The sequence below is a fragment of the Populus euphratica genome, unplaced genomic scaffold (genome assembly GCF_000495115.2).
Source record: "Populus euphratica unplaced genomic scaffold, PopEup_1.0 scaffold278.1, whole genome shotgun sequence".
NCBI lineage: Eukaryota > Viridiplantae > Streptophyta > Magnoliopsida > Malpighiales > Salicaceae > Populus > Populus euphratica.
Window position 1 is genome coordinate 35,836 of NW_011500113.1, and position 19,045 is coordinate 54,880.

The window sequence follows — 19,045 nt, forward strand, 5'->3', positions numbered from 1 at the left end:
TAAATTAAATATAATTATAAAAACCACTATGATATGGACAACGACTCTATCATCCTCTTTTTCGTACTAATTTTCATCTCCTATTTGCTACAATATTGGCCCTCCTACGTGACCTTACTTTCTTTCCACATCCTTTCCTTTATTTCTGTCTTTCCTTCTCTCTTTTTTTTAACCTCTCTCTCTCCCACTTTCTATCCTTTCCTAGGGGGTAGATAGAGTTGAACACGTGGCGACCATCTATTAGCTTTTGAGATTACCCTTATCTCCGTGTCACAAAGGGTGAACATGTGGCGATAATCTATTGGTTCCTTGGATTACCCGGTCATTTGTCATAAAAATGGTTCTTTTAGCTTTTCTTCAATACTGGCGACTGGCCCCTACTTTCTTCCTTCTTTCTCCTTTGATCATGCCATGATTTTAGGGGTTTTCTTTATTAGGGGTTCTCTTTATTCTTTTTCTTTCTTCTTTTTATTCCTTTTCTTTCTCCTTTGATCATGCTATGATTTTAAGATTTTTATTTTAAATGTTTGAATAAGTACATGTTTTTTAAAATATTTTTTTAAAAAACAATGCTTTAAAAAATTTGTGTTTTACAAGTACTTTCGAAAAAAAATAATTTTTTTACTTCAAACAATATTTTAAAAAAATAAACATAAAATATTAAATAATCCTTTGATCTTGACTTTTTGAGCAATAATTTAAAGATTGAAGTTTTGTTTTGGTGAAAACATTTGAAGAAAAGTGAAACGTGAAGAATGATTGGAAGCTAATAGGGGCAAGAGAGTGAGGAATTGGCTCCAAATAAGGCCAAAGGATGGCCATTGAAATTAAGATTCCATGGCCTTTTAGGTCATTCTGACGCGGAGGCAAAGCCGAGGCAGATTTTAGTTGAGTTAGGGAATGATGACAAAATACTTGGAATCGAGGTCTGCATGGTTCCATTTTTTTCTGACAAAGTAGCATAAATGAGAATCTTAAGAATAACTTGTTAACAACTGTAAAACTAATCCCTTATTTATTTTATCTTGGCGGCTTTCTCAAATTATCGATGGATACCACTTAAATTTGCCTGAATTAGACGATCCAATAACCCCTTAACAGTATTGCAATGACAATTGCTACAATACTAGCCCCCTACGTCACCTTACTACTTTCTTTCCACGTCCTTTCCTTTAAAAAAAATTAAAAATAATTGAAGAAAGACTACATAAGGTCAAAAAAAGGACAACCTTTCTCTCTCCCACTTTTTATCCTGTCCTAGGGATAGATAGAGTTGAACACATGGCAACTATCTATTAGCTTTTGAGATTACTCTTATCTCCATGTCACAATAAAATCTAAGGGTGAACATGTGGCGATAATCTATTGGTTACTTGGATTACCCGGTCCTTTGTCATAAACATGATTCTTTTAGCTTTTCTTCAATGCTGGCGACTGGCCCCTACTTTCTTCCTTCTTTGTCCTATCCTTTTCTTTCTCCTTTGATCATGCCGTGATTTTAGGGGTTTTCTTTATTCTTTTTCTTTCTTTTTTTATCATGCTATGATTTTAAGATTTTTATTTTAAATGTTTGAATAAGCACATGTTTTTTAAAATATTTTTTTATTTAAAAATATATTAAAATAATATTTTTTTATTATTTAAAAATATATTAAAATAATATTTTTTTATTTTTTAAAAAATATTTTTAATATCAATATAAAAATAAAAAATTAATTTAGAATACAAAAAATAATTTTTTAAAAAACAACGCTTTAAAAAATTTGTGTTTTAAAAGCACTTTTTAAAAACAAGTAATTTTTTTTGCTTCAAACAATATTTAAGAAAAATAAACATAAAATATTTGAAATTCGTACTTTCCATAAAATCTTAAATAATCCCTTGGATCTCGACTTTATGAGCAACAATTTAAAGGTTGAAGCTTTGTTTTGGTGAAAACATTTGAAGAAAAGTGAAACGCGAAGAATGGTTGGAATCTAATACGGGCAAGAGAGAGAGAGGAATTGGCTCCAAATGAGGCCAAAGGATGGCCATTGAAATTAAGATTCCATGGCCTTTTCCAATGCACTATATATACATCAAGTAATAGATCATATGAAGCACCATCAAATCATAATCTCCCTTTTTTTTATTTCTCCTCTTTTCTCAACCAAACAATTTCTCCCTATATTGCACATTTCCAAATTTATAATCCTTTTATTTCAATTTTATCCTCTCTCAACCATTCCTTAGTTCTGAATAATATGGCCGAAGCTCTTGTTTCCGTAGTCTTGGAGCAGCTGAGGTCAATCATTATTCAGGAGGTGGGACAAGAAGTGAGGCTCGTTGTTGGTGTCAAGAACGAGGTTGAAAGGCTCACCAGCAGTTTCCGAGCCATCCAAGCTGTGCTTGCCAATGCAGAGGAAAGACAATTGGAGGACGGGTATGTCAAACTTTGGTTAGATCAACTCAAAGAAGTATCTTACGACATGGATGATGTTTTGGATGAGTGGGGCACTGCAATTGCAAAATCGCAAAGCAAGGTACATGAACATCCCAGCAAGAATAAAAAGAAGGTATGCTCTTTCATGATCTTCTCTTGCTTTCGTGTTAGAGAAGTTGGTTTGCGTCGTCGTATTGCTTATAAGATAAAAGAACTGAATGAAAGAATAGATGTCATTGTGATTGTGAAAAATATGTTCGACTTCAAATCATTGGAAGCGGGAATTAAACAGCATGAACATCATGAAACCGCTTCTGTTATAGATGTAAAAGACGTTAAGGGTAGAGAAAATGATAAAGACAGGGTCATGAAAATGTTGTTCAGTACTGAGAGTAGTCAAGGACCAGCCCTCCGTACAATCTCTCTAGTAGGGATGGGAGGGATAGGAAAGACAACCCTTGCTAAGCTAGTTTATAATGATGATGATGTGAAGACCCATTTTAAGAAGAGAATATGGGTTTCTGTATCAGATCCTTTTGATGAGATAACGATTGCCAAGGCAATCCTCGAAAATCTCAAGGAGTCTACCCAAAATCTAATCAAATTGCAGACTTTACTAGAAAAAATACAATCATTGATTAGGGGAAAGAAATTCGTGCTTGTCCTAGATGATGTGTGGAATGAAAATTCCAGAAAGTGGGAGCAACTGAAAGACTCCCTCAAGTGTGGTTTGCCTGGAAGTAGGATTTTGGTGACCACACGTAATAGGAATGTTGCAAACTGCATGGGATCCTTAAGCACTGACATTTTAGAACTAGAACTTCTCTCTACAGATGAATGCTGGTCACTGTTCAGTCAGCTTGCATTTTTTGATAAAAACAGTAGAGAGAGAGGAAATTTAGAAGATATTGGTAGACAAATCGCAGCCAAGTGTAAAGGCTTGCCTCTCGCTGCAAAGAGTCTAGGAAGTCTTTTGCGCTTTAAAAGAAGCAGAGCAGAGTGGGAAAGTGTCTTGAACAGCCATGTGTGGGAGATAAAAGAAGCTGAAAGCAATCTTTTGGCTCCTTTACAGTTGAGCTACCATGACCTGCCCTCTGATATGAGACGGTGTTTCTCATATTGTGCAGTCTTTCCAAAAGACTTCACATTTGAGAGGGATGCTTTGATCAAACAGTGGATGGCACAGGGTTTCCTTCGGGAAACACACAATAAAGAGATGGAAGTAATGGGTCTTGAGTGCTTCGAAGCCTTAGCTGCTCGCTCTTTCTTTCAAGATTTTGTGAAAGACAAGGGTGATGGCAGCATTATTGAATGTAAGATGCATGACATGGTGCATGATTTTGCGCAGAGTTTGACAAAAAATGAATGTTTTAGTGTGGATATCGATGATGCGGCAGAGTCGAAGATAGACTCTTTTTCTAGAGATGCCCGACACTCCATGGTAGTGTTTAGAAATTATGATACCGACCCCTTACCTGCGACCATTCATAGTTTCAAGAAGCTTCGCAGCCTGATTGTTGATGGTTATCCTTCATCGATGAATGCAGCCTTACCTAACTTAATCGCTAATTTGAGTTGTCTAAGAACATTGAAGTTGTCAGGATGTGGAATAGAAGAAGTCCCATCAAACATAGGAAAGTTGATACACCTGAGGCATGTTGACTTGTCTGGTAATAAGATCAGGGAGTTACCTGAAGAGATGTGTGAATTGTATAACATGCTAACTTTAAATGTCTCTTTCTGTAATAAACTTGAAAGGCTGCCTGATAACATAGGAAGACTAGTCAAATTAAGACATCTCAGTGTTGGTTACTCTGGGTTTGTGAAGATGAGAGGATTTGAGGGGTTAAGTTCTCTTCAGGAATTAGATGAGTTCCATGTGAGTGGTAGTGGTGAAGTGTCTAATATTGGGGATTTGAGAAACTTGAACCACCTTCAAGGATCTCTTACGATAAGATGGTTGGGAGACGTGAAAGATCCTGATGAGGTTAAGAAAGCAGAACTTAAGAGCAAGAAACACCTCACTGAGTTAGATTTAAGGTTTGGATCGAGGACAGACAGGGAGAAAATTAACGATGATGAAGTCCTTGAAGCCTTAGTACGCATGACCCCTCCAAACTTAGAATCATTGGGGATATATGATTACCAAGGAGTCATCCCAGTGTTTCCTTGTTGGATTAATAAACTAAGGGTTGTCAGACTCGTGGATTGGGGGAAGATTAAGAATCTGCCTCCTTTGGGGAAGTTGCCATCTCTTGAAGATTTATCCGTAGACAGGATGGAACGCGTGCAGAGGGTGGGGCGTGAATTCTTGGGATTGGGAGTTGATGGGGAGGATGGTGACATTAGTATTGGAGAAAAGACATCATCATCATCGTCAAGTGCTATTATTGCGTTCCCCAAGTTGAAACGTCTTCTCTTTGGGGGTATGGGAGAGTGGGAAGAGTGGGAAGGAGGACGAGGAGGAAATGAAGATAAAACAAACATCTTCAATTCAATCATAATGCCATCTCTTTATTTATTGGAATTTTGGAAGTGCCCGAAATTGAAAGCACTTCCGGATTACGTGCTCCAGTCAACAACTCTAGAGCACTTGGAAATCAATGAGAGCCCAATTATAGGAGCGCAATTCAAAGCGGGAGGAGAGGGCTGGCCCAACGCCTCTCATTCCCCAAACATCAGAATTATTCGTTCATAACCACAGATTAGATGAGGTAATGTGTTATCCTTCTACGGGCTAATCCTATTTATTAAATCTGACATGACATTCTTTTGTATCTATTTATTTATTTATGTATAATTTTAGGAAGCTGATCTTCTACTTAATTTCTCCTCTTAATTGGCAGGAGTTTCCTAATTATTGGCGAGGTTTAATACGACAATAGATAAATGGCTGCACGTAACTTCTATGTACGTAATTAGGAACTAACTTCCTCTTTTATTTATTTATTTGTTTGTTTATATATATATATATATATATATATATATATATATATATGCATGAAGTACACAATATCTTCATCTAATAAGAACGCATTGTATAATTAATTTAATAAAAGAATAATAGCTTCGATGAATTAAAAGTATGATCCATCAATTTCATATATAATCATTTTTTGTGTTGCCATGCAGGCGCCCGACAACATGGGGAAGAGAAATAATCACAGCGCTCAAATCCATCGGAGGAGGAGGAGGAGGAGATGTGTATCTATCCTTTAATTAATTAATTAATTATATTGTTTCTGACTTTGCTTCTTTTTATTTCTTTACTTATTGTTTTTATAATAGTTTGAATATTATCTGTACATTATAAAAAAAACAAAGTTGTTACCTTAGCATTTAAATTAATAATAGTCTTTCTGTGATTCTCCCGTGGTTTTTCCCCCTCATTTTGAGAGGGTTTTCCACGTAAAATTATTGTCTCCTTTCCCTTTTATCCTGTTATGCTATTTTTATTTTTTTTAGAAAAATAAATTATGTTTTTTATATTTGATAATGTAATAAAAAATAAATTAAAAAATAATTTTCGGTATTTATTTATTTCATGAAAAATAAGCTGAAAAATAACTTGTTAATATTTTATTTTTTCAAGTTTATTAAAATAATAATGAACAATCTTACAAATTAAAAGGTAAAAGGTTGAATGAAAATGAAATTGTAAATAAAAATAATTTCATAAATTATCTTAAATGAAATAAATAATAATAAAAATAACAGATATCAACTCTAAATAATAAAAAAAATTAAAATAATATCAATTAATATTTTATAAATTATTTCAAATAATATAAATAACATTCAAAAGAGTGTGAATTAAATTTGATAGATAAAAACTTTCAATTAAAAAAAATAAGAGAAAAAGCAAAATAAAATTTATGACCAAAGTTAATATAAAAATTAAATTCTAAAAAATGAAATTGAAAAATAAATATTTAAAATAATATATATATAGTAATAAAAAATTTGAGGACTAAATTTGATATAATCAACAAATAATATGATATTTCTAAATTTTATATGACTTTTGAAAAATATTTGATTAGAAAGTATTTTTTGTTGATAATTTTTTTTAATATCAAACAAATATAAAGAAATTTAATTTTTTTTTAAAAAATTATTTTTTAAAAAACAAAGATAACCTATCATATGCTGATTCTTAAGAGCCAATTGTTGACATTAAAAGAGTTCTAATTTCTACCATCGTGTGATTGCATGAAGCCTATTGGACAGCAAAAGAAGCGTAAGAGCCTGCCATCAGAGTCTTTTAAATTTCCTCCATCCCCATCTCTTGAAACATAAACATGTTTTGAGCCTTTCAATCAGCATTGTATATACACCAGAGTTACTTGATATTTTCATTGATATCTATCGTCAATTGGGGCTTGATATGAATTTCTGCAACAATCAGTCGAATTTGATTTCCGCGGCTTTATTAACAAGCACTAAGCAATCTGGCTAGCTAGTTGCAAATGCTTGAAGATGTTGATACTTAATTTTCTAATACAAGGATACTGATGGTGACAAGAATTATCACACCTGTGCGTCATAGGAATCAGCCTCGTTGAACACCGAAGAGTTAATGAAATTATTAAGGACAGATCTCTGACACTCACAGCTTGCAGCATTGCTAACGATGCCCTTCTTAAGATTGTCATTGCCGATTTCCGTAGTTCCAAGCCCAAGTCCTTGGATTCTATTTAATTTAACTCGGCCGAACAAGAATGAAAAACAAGAGCAGTTGCAATCGCCATCACTGGAGTCACATAGCTAATCAGTTTAAGTGGATTTCTCAAACCTGAATACATCCCAAAAGCACCATTATTTTGTAGAAATAATTGTATGACACTTGCAATAAAATGTAGAGAGTTACTAACCAAGACCAAAAAGTTAAACAGAAAGCACTTACAATAAGAGAAAGTAGGAATCAGGTTAGCGGAAAAGCACCTAATGCTGAGATCTTGTCATTTTATTAGTGCCTGGAATCTTTGCTGCAAGCTTGTCAACACGTGGAAGTTTGAGTATAAGATTTTGATAGACTATTGATATAAATCAGCAATGCACTGCGGGATCTTTCATCTCCCTTTCTTATAGTAGATACAGCCTGGACTTGATGAAATAATTTGATTGATGGATGTCAGGACCCCCAGGCATCAAGGAAGGTGGTGGCTCTTCATTCAACTAATTGCTTTATATGTCCCCCTCTTAATGTCAGCCTTAAAACCAGTGAACTGCAGAATAGTACTTTTTATAAGCAATTTGCTCAGTTTTATTCCGAAGGTCATTGGAATATTGAACATACCTTGTGATCTACAAAGAATTACTTGCAATGAGCTTGAGTGGAATAAAGAATCGAATTTTGATGTTTGAGATGTGGACAAAGAAGAATGAAAGTTGGACGGAGCTATTCATATTCAGAGGAATCCTTCATAGAAATACGGTGCCTATAGGAACTCTGAATGATGAAAAAAATCCTATTCAGGGGAGTTCTTCTTTGGAACCATATAACATGCTATTATATTTGCATTTGGATGATCCCTTGACCAAAGCTGGAGTAGGGTTCCAAACAATAAATCTCACATCTACTTTGAAGCTCAAAGTTATGCGGAGAGCCTCATTTATTAGGGACATTGAGTCGCGCGTCGGTTCTATTTTCGTCATGTTTTTCTCTTTTGATTGTTGGTAGCTCTTATTTAAAGTTTCTAAGGGCTCTAGTAAAGTCTGCCGTGGTTTCAATTGTCGAGAACTTTCTCTTTGTAATACTTCGTATAAACAAAATCTTTCACCCATTTGAATTAGTCCTGTTCTCTCTTTGGCAGCTGTGTGAGGAAAGAAATGGTGAAGAGTGGAATTATCGATACTGCTGGTGGAGTACTTGGTAGATATGATCCTCGCCCAGTACAGCCTGATAGCCTTTCTCCTGTTTTCTCTGTAACAAAGGGCATTGCAGCAGGAGTGTTACATTGGCTTGTCGACAATGGGTATGTAGCAGTAATCAGGAATGTTACATTGGCTTGTCGACAATGGGTATGTAGCAGTAATTGTATGAAAGCATAGCCTTTTGCGTGTTATCATTTAGTGAACTGCTGGGCAAAATATTTATTTTTGCATGTAGTTTTGTTTTTGATAAATTTTTTGATGGGTACACCAAACCCACACCACAAACTGCATGAATATATGGACGAAGATGACAAAAGCCAATTGTTGACATTAAGAGGATCAGACTCCATAAGAGTTCTAATTTCTACCATCGTGTGATTGCATCAAGCCTATTGGACAGCAAAAGAGGCGTAAGCCTGCCATCCGATTCTTTTAGATTTCCTCCATCCCCATCTCTTAAAACATAAACATGTTTTGAGCCTTTCAATCAACACTGTATATACACCAGAGTTACTCAATACTTTCATTGACTTCTACCATCACTTGGGGCTTGATTTGAATTTCTGCAACAATCAGTAGTCGATTTTGATTTCCGCGGCTTCATTAACAGGCACTAAGCAATTTGGCTAGCTAGTTGCAAATGCTTGAAGATGTTGATACTTAATTTTCTAATACAAGGATACTGATGGTGACAAGAATTATCACACCTGTGTGGCATAGGAATCAGCCTTGTTGAACACCGAAGAGTTAATGAAATTATTAAGGACAGATATCTGACACTCACAGCTTGCGGCATCGCTAACGATGCTCTTCTTAAGATTGTCATTGCTGATTTCCATAGTTCCAAGCCCAAGTCCTTGGATTCTATTTAATTTTACTCGGCCAAACAAGAATGAAAAACAAGAACTGTTGCAATCGCCATCACTGGAGTCACATAGCTCATCAGTTTAAGTGGATTTCTCAAACCTGAATACATCCCAAAAGCACCATTATTGTAGAAATAACTGTATATCTCTTGCATTAAAATGTAGAGAGTTACTAACCAAGGCCAAAATGTTAGGATATAAATTGACACTTGCAATCTATGAGACTTGATGCGGGCACTGTCTGTGGCCCGATGTAATCTTGGTGCGTAATGCCTCAGTTGCTTCATCTTTGTAATTATGGAACCTGCAAGTATGTTGGCTCGTCGTGTTTAAGAATAAACTGTACTCAAATCAACGTTCAGTTGGTGGACCATGAACCTCTTAAGATGCTCATGAGCCTCATTGAGAAACAGAATGACTCGACCAGATCTTTCACATAATTGCTAATCAAATGTTAGAGTTCAGCGAATTCTTGATCTTCTTTCTGTTTTTTTTTTTTTTTGGCAAATTAATAGCCTTTTTCCTGTGACTGCATGCATGAATTACTGGTAATGTTTTGTTTTTCAAACAAAAACTTCTGTGGAGAAGACCAACTGAGGTAAGAGGTTGATACACTAGACTACATTTCATAAATGCAGCACTCACCGTGCATAGACAGACCAACAATAATGTAAGAGAAAATGCCAGCTTCGTCATGCAAGAGATCAATCAGAAGTAATGATAATAAAAAGGGAGTGAATATACAATGGCATTGGAGTGAATTTGATAACACCAAGGGTGGCTTTTTCTCAGGATTCCAAAACATCCATACCCATGCTAACCAAACTCAATCCTTTGCTATAATAGCCAGTGAAAGTGAAGGGGGAAAAAAATACAGAGCATTTGGCTTCCTCAGTTGGCTTTGGAGAAGGTGTGAGAGAGAGCTGGGCACAGGGTTATTCGCGCGAAGAATAAAAGAATTGTTGGCTGCTAAACGGAAAACATCAAAGCAGAAAGAGAGAGAGAGATGAACCACTATAAACGGCTGCAACAGGAGTGATGAAGAGAAGGGCTTGCTATGGAAGCTTTGGCGCTGGTTGGGGTTTGGTTTTGGTGTCGACCTGCGGGTCATTGATCACTGCTTCTTGTTTATCAATTCGTTATTTTTTTTTTGCCTGAAATTGAGAGAATTTGTTTGATTCTAATTGAAATAAGCAGAACTTGTAAATTGGTTGGCTTAGGGTAGGAAGAACAATCTGGGTTGAATCAGTATCATTTACTGCTGTGTAAAACTGCATCAGAGGTGACGTTACTGTTCACCAAAATTTCTTGTTTCTCAATGAGGAGTGGATAAGTTTTCTCAGTTCAAAATAATTAGACTATGCTGAAAGTACTGAGAAGTTAGTGATGATGCTTGTCGTCAATCTTGTCAGCAGGGAGATCACTGAGGTATCCTCCCTGTTTAATCATTTGAAGGCATGTTCATATCCGTTTAATGATCCTTTTTATTTCGGATTAAGTCTTCCAACTATTGTCTTCAAAGGTGGTTTTTCTATGATTTTGTTATTACCAGAGATTCCACGTGTCTTTAACATTTATTTTTTCTTCTCTCCCGTTTCTTGTTTTTTATGCTATGTGTATATCATAGCATAAACTAATGTTTAGCAATTTAAAACAAAACCAACAATACAGTTTGCCTCAGACAGAACGTTTAAAGGGTGATAATATCTTTTCTTTTATATAACCAGTCTCGAATCATAGAATCTCTATTAATCAGTTAGGGTTTCTAATTATCATAATATTAGGTGGCGACTCCTTAAACAAGATTGTTCCCCATCAAAGAATAGGATGTCAAAAATCCATTCTTTTCCATGATAATTTTTAAGGACGCTGCAATGTCAGGTGCAATATATTGTATGACATGACCAATACAAACTTTCCACTTCAATGTCCTCATTTGACAAAGAACAATTATGAAATTTGGTATATTTGTGTGAAAGTTTGGTTAGGTTCCCAAGATGTGTAGGCAAGGGTTGAAAAAGTCTTTGAGAAGCCTATAGAAGGAACAATGTTGACTTTAGCCCAAAAAGAGGTCGTGCCAAATAAATGAATGAAGGATTAACAAGCACTCACAATTATCCATCAATGTGTGGATGATGCCGCTTTTCAAATAGTGTCTAATGCAACTAATACTAAGCAAGCATGAGAAGTTTTGCAACAATCAAACCAATAAGCTGATAATGTAAGAAATGTATGCCTACAAAAGTTACGAGGTGACTTTGAAAGCTATATATGCCTGAATTAAATAGTATTTTGTATTACTTTGTTAGAATATTAACCATATACAATAAAATGAAGAGAAATAGGGAGAAGATAGAGGAAACTAGGGGTGTTAAAAAAAACCGAGCAATCGATTAAACGGAAAAAATCGAGAATAAAATTAACCAAAAAAATCAAACCAGTAGAAAAAACCGATTAAAAATAAAAAAACCACCCGGTCCAGTTCTATTCAGGTTTAAAAAAACTTAAATCGATTGAACCGGACCAAATTGAACCGGTTTAAAAAAAGTATAAAAAGAATCATCCCTAACCTTAACTAAATCACTTTCCCACTTTCCAACCGCCAACCCCCCCTCTCCTTTTCCCTTTTCCCTTTCCAGAACCCTAAATCACTCATTTTCCTCCCTTCAAGCCTTCCCTTTTCTCCCTTCCTCGCCTTCCCCTTCTAGTTTCACAATCTAGATGCGAAGGAACCATTATTCAAGAATGGTTCTCATCACTAGTGAGAACAATGCTTCTATAAAATTACAATGAAATTCATGCGAGAAGAATATAGAGCGGGATAGATCCGTACTGCAACATTGTTTAATGCTCAAACTTGAAGGGGCCGAGGAGTATTTTATATATTAGATTGAGCAGAGTCAAGGATTCAATAGCCATCAATGAAATTTTCTCACCTTGAGAACGATGCTTCTATAGAATTACAATGAAATTGATATGAGAAAATCTCAGTAGCTTAGTGATGAAGATGAGTCTGATTTTTCTAGTTTTTATGTTAAAAAATTGTCCCGAACTAAACAAAACTGGTTTGGTTTAAATCAGTTCTTGGTTCGGTTCATGTTATATTAATAAGGAATACTATTTTCTGATTCAATTGAATTTTAGGGTTAAAACTAGACCAGACCTGTAATGTTTTGAATAAATAAGTAGGAAAATACAATAAAGCCCTTGGTGGCTTAAAGTGTAGGTAGAAATGAATGAGGGGTAGTGTGGTAATTCAACAAAACTTGATAAATATAAATAGAAAGTAAAAAAAAAAACAAAATAAGTGATCTGAAAGTTGAGAGAGAATCGGCAGGAGAGAGAAGGGAGAAAGAAGAAGAAGAGAAAAGAGGGAAATTAGAAGAAAAATATAAAGGAGTTGAAGGAAATAAGTTTAAAGGTAAGATTATATATAAATATGTGTTGATTAAGTTTTAATTTTGGTTTTGATAAATGTTAGGGTTTTGAAAATTTGTGTTTTGGGTTTGATTGATGAATTAATTGAATTTTATGGGTTGATTGTTATGAGTAATGGATTATTTGGTGGATTTTGAGGATTGAATTGAAAGATGATGATTTTGAGTTATGATTTTGTTTGAATGGTGAAATTATGTTAGAAATAAGGAAAGAACAGTGGGTTTCTGTTGAAATTCTGGGTTGGAGGTTGAAGATGACGAAAATTCATTTTGGCCCTTCAATTTATGGAAATTACAGTTTAGTCCCCAAACTTTGAAAAATTTACAGATTGGTCCCTGGGGCATATTCCGAGATTCTGAACAGAATAAAACATAAATTATGGGCAGAATTCCTGTATAGTTATGAAATTTTAACACTTTCAATTTGGTCCTTCAATTTGACAAAAATTACCATTTAACCTTAAAAATTTGATAAAATTCCAGAATGGTCCCTGGAGTATAATGAGATGATCTGGACAGAAATGAGGATTGATTATGATAAGAATTTCAGTATATTCATGGATTTATGATAAGTTTAGTTTGGTCCTCCAAATGGATAAAGTTACAATTTGACCCTTAAAAATATGATAAATTACAGATTAGTCCCTAGCTGTAATATTAGCTTTTGCAGATGTGTTTGATGAATAATTGAGGGTTAGTTAGTGAAGTATTACTAATTTTATTATTTGTTTTATTATGGATTAGATTTTGAGAAAACCGTTAATTTTTGGGTTTTTGGAATATAACTAATTAGTTCAAAAATATATAGGGTTATGGAATATATCCTTAAATAAGTGTATTAAATAGGTTATATATTCTTTTGAGTCATTCTTGAATATGTCTTCTTTGTATTCAGATAATCCTGATATTCTACCGGCAGGACGTCAGTAGGATTTTCTTCGGTATTTGCTTTTGATTTCTGTTTGCTTTCGAGTCAGGTGAGTGGATTATTTTCCATATGCATGAGAATATTATAAATATTTGATTTGTTAATATGAATTGGATCATGCTTCTTGATAATATATATGGTGATTATTATCCTTGTTATGATAAGCATGATCATTTGTTGAATCCGAATTCTTGATATGAACCAATATGTATTTTGGATTGACTTCTGAATTGATAGCTCCTCATTTGATTGATGTCATGAGTTGAGCCTTGGGATATTAATATTGATTATGATTATAACCCTATGGTATGTCAGTCAGAATACCCATGCTAACAGGGTAGTGTTAGTCTTTGTGCACATCGTATCTGAACCCTAGTTGGTCGGGGGAGTCACCAACCTGTGTGGACTGATCATCCCACAGTACGGAGCCTCATGCTCATTGCATTTTGATTTTCTGACGATTTTACCATATGATGTTCTTGTTATGGCCTATTTGAGAAACCTTTTTATAAGAACCTAAATTCATACTTGTATATATATTTCTCATTGTTGTATTATCTCGTGTGTGTATATTGAACGTTATCTACTCACTGAGTTGTTGAACTCACACTCTCATTATTTATCATTTTCAGGCTTATAGCTTGATAGCAGATCATTTTTGTTGGACCTTCAGAACCTACTCTTTTGGTTGTAATCCGTGCATTTTTCTTTATATCTAATTAGTGCTCCAAAACTATGAAATTATATTAACTCTTGTATTAAGACATTTCAATTATATTATGAAGTTGATTTTGTTATTAATGTTGCATTGAACTCTGATTGAGTTAGGATAAGTTTGTGTGTAAGTTTGGGTTCGCATAGGTATGGAACTGACACGACTGAAAGATTGATGTCTTCTCCCAAGTGCAGGAGTGTCGAAGTAATAAATAACCCGGCAAGACCGGGGTCGAACCACAGGGAGGTTATTTGTACAACTTATAAATAACAATAATACAACAACAATAACAATAACAACAACAACAACAACAATAATAATAATAATAATAATAATAATAATAATAATACTAGTAGTAATAGTAGTAGTAGTAGTAATAATAATAATAGTAGTAGTAATAATAATAATAATAAAGAAAGAGAAGAAGAAGAAGATGATGAGAACTTGGAGATGGAAAATTAATGTAAGGATTAAGCAATAATAATAACAAATGTCAAGGTTAGAGGTTCCACTAATGGTATATCAAACAAGTATAGTATAAACTCTTATTATTGAATTGGAAACCACACACAAAGGAGGTTCCAATCAGATTATATATTGTTAACATGATTACATTAGTCATCCTATTCAATTAATGCTAATACTTGTAAATCTTGTCAAGCATTCATGATTATAACTTATGTTAACAACAAATCAAGTTCCTTTCATAGCTCAGGTGTCGGTTATACCATACATTATGGGCTATGAAAGTGTCAAGCATTTGTTGTACCAAGTGTTATACAACATAAATCAAGATTAGTCATTTAACAAGCAAAGTATTAAAGAGTGAACAAGATAACAAATATAAAACATGTTAGTATCAAACATTAAAGTCCATATTAAGTTTACATTATACTTATTCTTACACCATTAGTGTAACCTTTTCACCTTGACATAATTAACTTAGCTAGACATAATGAAAGAAAGCAAAATAGATAAACAAAATAAGAACATAAAAGTTAACTAAGTAAAGGAAAGGAAATGAAAGGCATAAACTTAATATTAATGAAAGCAAAGCATAAACATTACAAAAAATACAAAGAGAGAAAGGAAGAGCATGATCTTGATCTGGAAACCAAGATGCCTAAATGCATGGCAAATGCCTCCTTTTATAGGCCAAAATTGGGAACTATTGATTTGATGACTAATTGATAAGTGGGTGGCCAACTTTTGACTTGGTGACAATCCTTATCTTCTCTTGTCTGCCCAAAACGTCATTGATAACGTCAAAATGGCAAATGCCTCCTTTTATAGGCCAAAATTGGGAACTATTGATTTGATGACTAATTGATAAGTGGGTGGCCACTTTTGACTTGGTGACAATCCTTATCTTCTCTTGTCTGCCCAAAACGTCATTGATAACGTCAAAACTGGAGCCAGTTGCAAACATGAAAGTTGTAGGCAATTGTCTCAGCTTTCTTGTGTAAAACATTCAGCTCATTTGGACTTCTAGAACTCCAGATATGGCCAAAATACCGAACAGTGCTCGGGCTGGAAGACAGATTCGGGCTTCTTTGTTGTTTCTACAATTTGGACTTGATAATGGCCTTTTTAGATCTTGGGCTCCATATGAAAGTTGTAGGCCTATGTCTTACCTTTCCATCCATATAAATTGGACCTAAATCTGAGATCTGTAGCTCCAGATATGACCCAATTACCGAACAGTGTTCCGGTTTGGATTGCACCGACATCTCTTTTCTAAGTTTGGTCATCTCTTTATCCTTGCAATTTAAGTTCTTCAAGTCATCAATCAATCCTTTCATTTATGTGATAGGCCTGCATTAAAAATAGACATTTACCACAAATTATAGGTATCTTATATTATTAGATACATTATTATAAAACATATTTTAGTTAAGGAGTTATTGATACTTCAAGTGCAAAATGATGATATAAAACCATGATAAAAATACACTTTTAAGTACTAATCAGGAACCTTGGAGGGGAACCTTGCCTATGTGCCGGTCATGGATCCGGGATTCGGGTCGTGACAAGACCGAACCGTGAACACCCCTAAAGGAAACACATATGGTAGAAAATATTTTATGCTTGCTACAAAACAAGTTTCATTATGTGGTGGTTACGATAAAAAAAATTCACAAAATATAGGCTTTTTGATTATTCAAGGACTCATGTAAAAACTATAAATCCATAAAGAAAGAGATAATGACATTCAAAAAGACGTGAGTGCACAAGCAGTCTTTTCAAAACACCATTTAAAAGACAGGCAAAATGGTTTTGGATATACCTAAGCAAGTAAAGGGCGTGGACAAGGTAAAAAAAGACGAGGAAAAGGCAGATTAGGAAGAGGAGGTTGAGGCAGCCTCAACAAGTCAACCGGTCAACTGAATAAGGCAAGCTAGTTGACAACAAGATCCAAGTTTGATAAAAAAAATAAATCAAATGTTACAAATGTGGGATGATGGGTCATTATGTCAGGGATTGTTAGAATCTAACTAAAAAGGTTAAAGAGAATGTCAATTTTGATGTGGAAGAGGAGAAAGAGGCCACCTTATTATTAGTCCATGATGAACAAAGCTAGCTAAAGAAAATATGTGGTATCTAGACAATAGTACCAACAATCATATGTGTGGCAATAAAGACTAGTTTATAGAGCTTGATGAATCAATTAAAAGTAATGTCACCTTCGTGGATTTCTCAAAGGTTTCCATAAAAAAGAAATGTATGATTTTCATTAGATTGAAAAATAGTAGTCATCAATTTATTGATGATATTTATTATATCCCAATTATAAAAGGTAATATATTGAGTTTGAGACAATTATTAGAGAAGAGTTATTAGATTAAGATGAAACATCATATTTTGACATCACATGATACTCATAGAGCTATGATTGCAAATATAACCATAATAAAGAATAAAATATTTTTTGCTAAACATAGAAATAGATATGCATAAATGCTTAAAGACATGTGTGAAAGATGAGACTTTACTTTGGCATATGATACTTAGACATGTAAACTTTGATAGCTTGGAGATGATGGCATAAAAGAAGATGTTGAAAGGCCTACTATCCATTAGACATCCAAATCATTTGTGTGAAGAATGTTTAGTGGGAAAATAATTTTGCAAGAGCATTCTAAAGGAGTTGACATCTATAGCAAGTCAGCCCTATTGAAAAATACATGCAAATGTATGTGATCCTATTTAATCATGCTCATTTGATAAAAATCTATATTTTATATTTTTTATTGATGATCATACTAGAAGAACATGGGTATACATCTTAAATAAAAAATCTAACGTATTTAATTGTTTGAAGAAGTTTAAACCGTTAGTTAAAAAAGAAAATGATTATTCTATAAAATCACTGAGAACAAATGAGGGTGAATTTCTTTTTAATGAGTTTGTGAAGATCATGGAATAAAAAGATTTTTAATAATATTTAAATTTATGTTATTTACTTGTCAAGTAGATATTTTATAAAAGGCTTGAATTGTATTATCTGTATGTAAATAATTAAATAAAAAATAAATTGGATGACAAGAGAAAAAAGATATCTTCATGGGATATGATCATGAATCCAAAGAATATAAGCTTTATAACTTTAATAAAAAAAAATAATGACGTGTAGAGATGTCAAATTTAATGAAGAAAAAGCATGTGATTGAAAACAATTTTTGATTACCACTTCTAGTCAACAACTCTAGAGTAACTGAAAATCATAAGCAGCCCAATTCTTGAAGAACAAATCAAAGATAGGATAGGAAAGGGCTGCCTAACACCTTACATACTCCAAAGATCAAAATTGACTGCTGACTGCAATACCCAGAGGTAATTTCTCTTTTTACTAACTAAACCTATTAAATATGACAACGTTTTCTATTTAAGAATTTTAGGAAACACTACTTCACCTTAATTTGCTGAAATGATTCTTTTCAATTTACCTATTTTGGTGTGTGATTTTAGTAGTGCTAAAATTTGCTTTTGCTCACCGTGAATTCCTAATCCGAAGTACGTTGGTTCTTACACAGCCTCAAGATGAATCTCCCTGTGTTTCCTTTCTCATTTCCGTATTTGGTGCAGGAACATTGTTTGGTTGCTCTCAAAATATTAATTATCTCCAGTTTTCAGTGCTTGCTTTCCGGGATGTCATTGTTGTACCTCTAGCTGCGAGGAAATTGCACAAAACCTGCAAGGAGGTTTGGCTTCCAAACACTGTTGAAACCCTTCTTTATATCTCTTAGATGTTGATCCAAGTCTTCTTTTTTTCTTACCATGGGTAACGAAGGAAAGTGGCATCAGTGATGATGTGAGCTTCGACCAAATTTCATAAAGCTTGCAAAAGATGCCTACACACCTGATCTCATTGCAGCATCAGAATGCATGCTTGGTCAGAATGATATTTTTGGTAGCTGAACTAAATTAAATGGTTTGAAACAGAAACTTAATGCGATTTCCATTTCTTCAGGGAAAATTGGATATGGCACTGTCAGTGAAGCCCTGGCATTAAAGCTACCATTTGTCTTTTTGCGCAGAGATTATTTCAATGAAGAACCCTTTTGGAGAAATATGCTCGAGGTGCAATAACTGTTTCCAACTGTCATCATAATCTTTTGTTTTCTTCCTTTCTTCCTCTTCCTCTTATTCTTCAGTTCTCTCTGTGGTCTTTTCTTGTAGCTCTTCCACATCGTTTTGATACTAGTGAAATATGATGTCTTGAACCAGTGTTACCAGTGTGGTGTGTTGAGATGATTAGGAGAGATTTACTCACTGGTCACCGGTAACCTTATCTTGAAC

At 34.1% G+C, this 19,045-nt stretch overlaps 1 protein-coding gene and 2 long non-coding RNA genes across 3 annotated transcripts; 2 read left to right on the top strand and 1 right to left on the bottom strand.

The window, feature by feature from the left end:
* Window positions 1–160: 160 nt before the first annotated feature.
* Window positions 161–1,465, bottom strand: LOC105109824 (uncharacterized). Its single transcript, XR_839335.1, has 2 exons — window positions 1,313–1,465; window positions 161–258 (listed from the first exon to the last, which is right to left on the bottom strand). It is a non-coding gene; the product is annotated as an uncharacterized LOC105109824 (long non-coding RNA).
* Window positions 1,466–2,243: 778 nt separating this feature from the next.
* LOC105109861 (putative disease resistance protein RGA3) lies at window positions 2,244–5,787 on the top strand. Its single transcript, XM_011004722.1, has 3 exons — window positions 2,244–5,136; window positions 5,269–5,332; window positions 5,555–5,787. Exon 1 carries the CDS (start codon window positions 2,244–2,246, stop codon window positions 5,118–5,120), a length of 2,877 nt encoding a protein of 958 aa, XP_011003024.1. The 3' UTR covers window positions 5,121–5,136; window positions 5,269–5,332; window positions 5,555–5,787.
* Window positions 5,788–18,543: 12,756 nt separating this feature from the next.
* LOC105109823 (uncharacterized) lies at window positions 18,544–19,007 on the top strand. The gene is made up of 3 exons (XR_839334.1): window positions 18,544–18,638; window positions 18,717–18,826; window positions 18,926–19,007. It is a non-coding gene; the product is annotated as an uncharacterized LOC105109823 (long non-coding RNA).
* The last annotated feature ends 38 nt before the right edge of the window (window positions 19,008–19,045 follow it).

Bases quoted from the DNA above. Each gene is read 5' to 3' on its own strand.
- LOC105109861 (XM_011004722.1), top strand. From the start codon at position 2,244: ATGGCCGAAGCTCTTGTTTCCGTAGTCTTGGAGCAGCTGAGGTCAATC.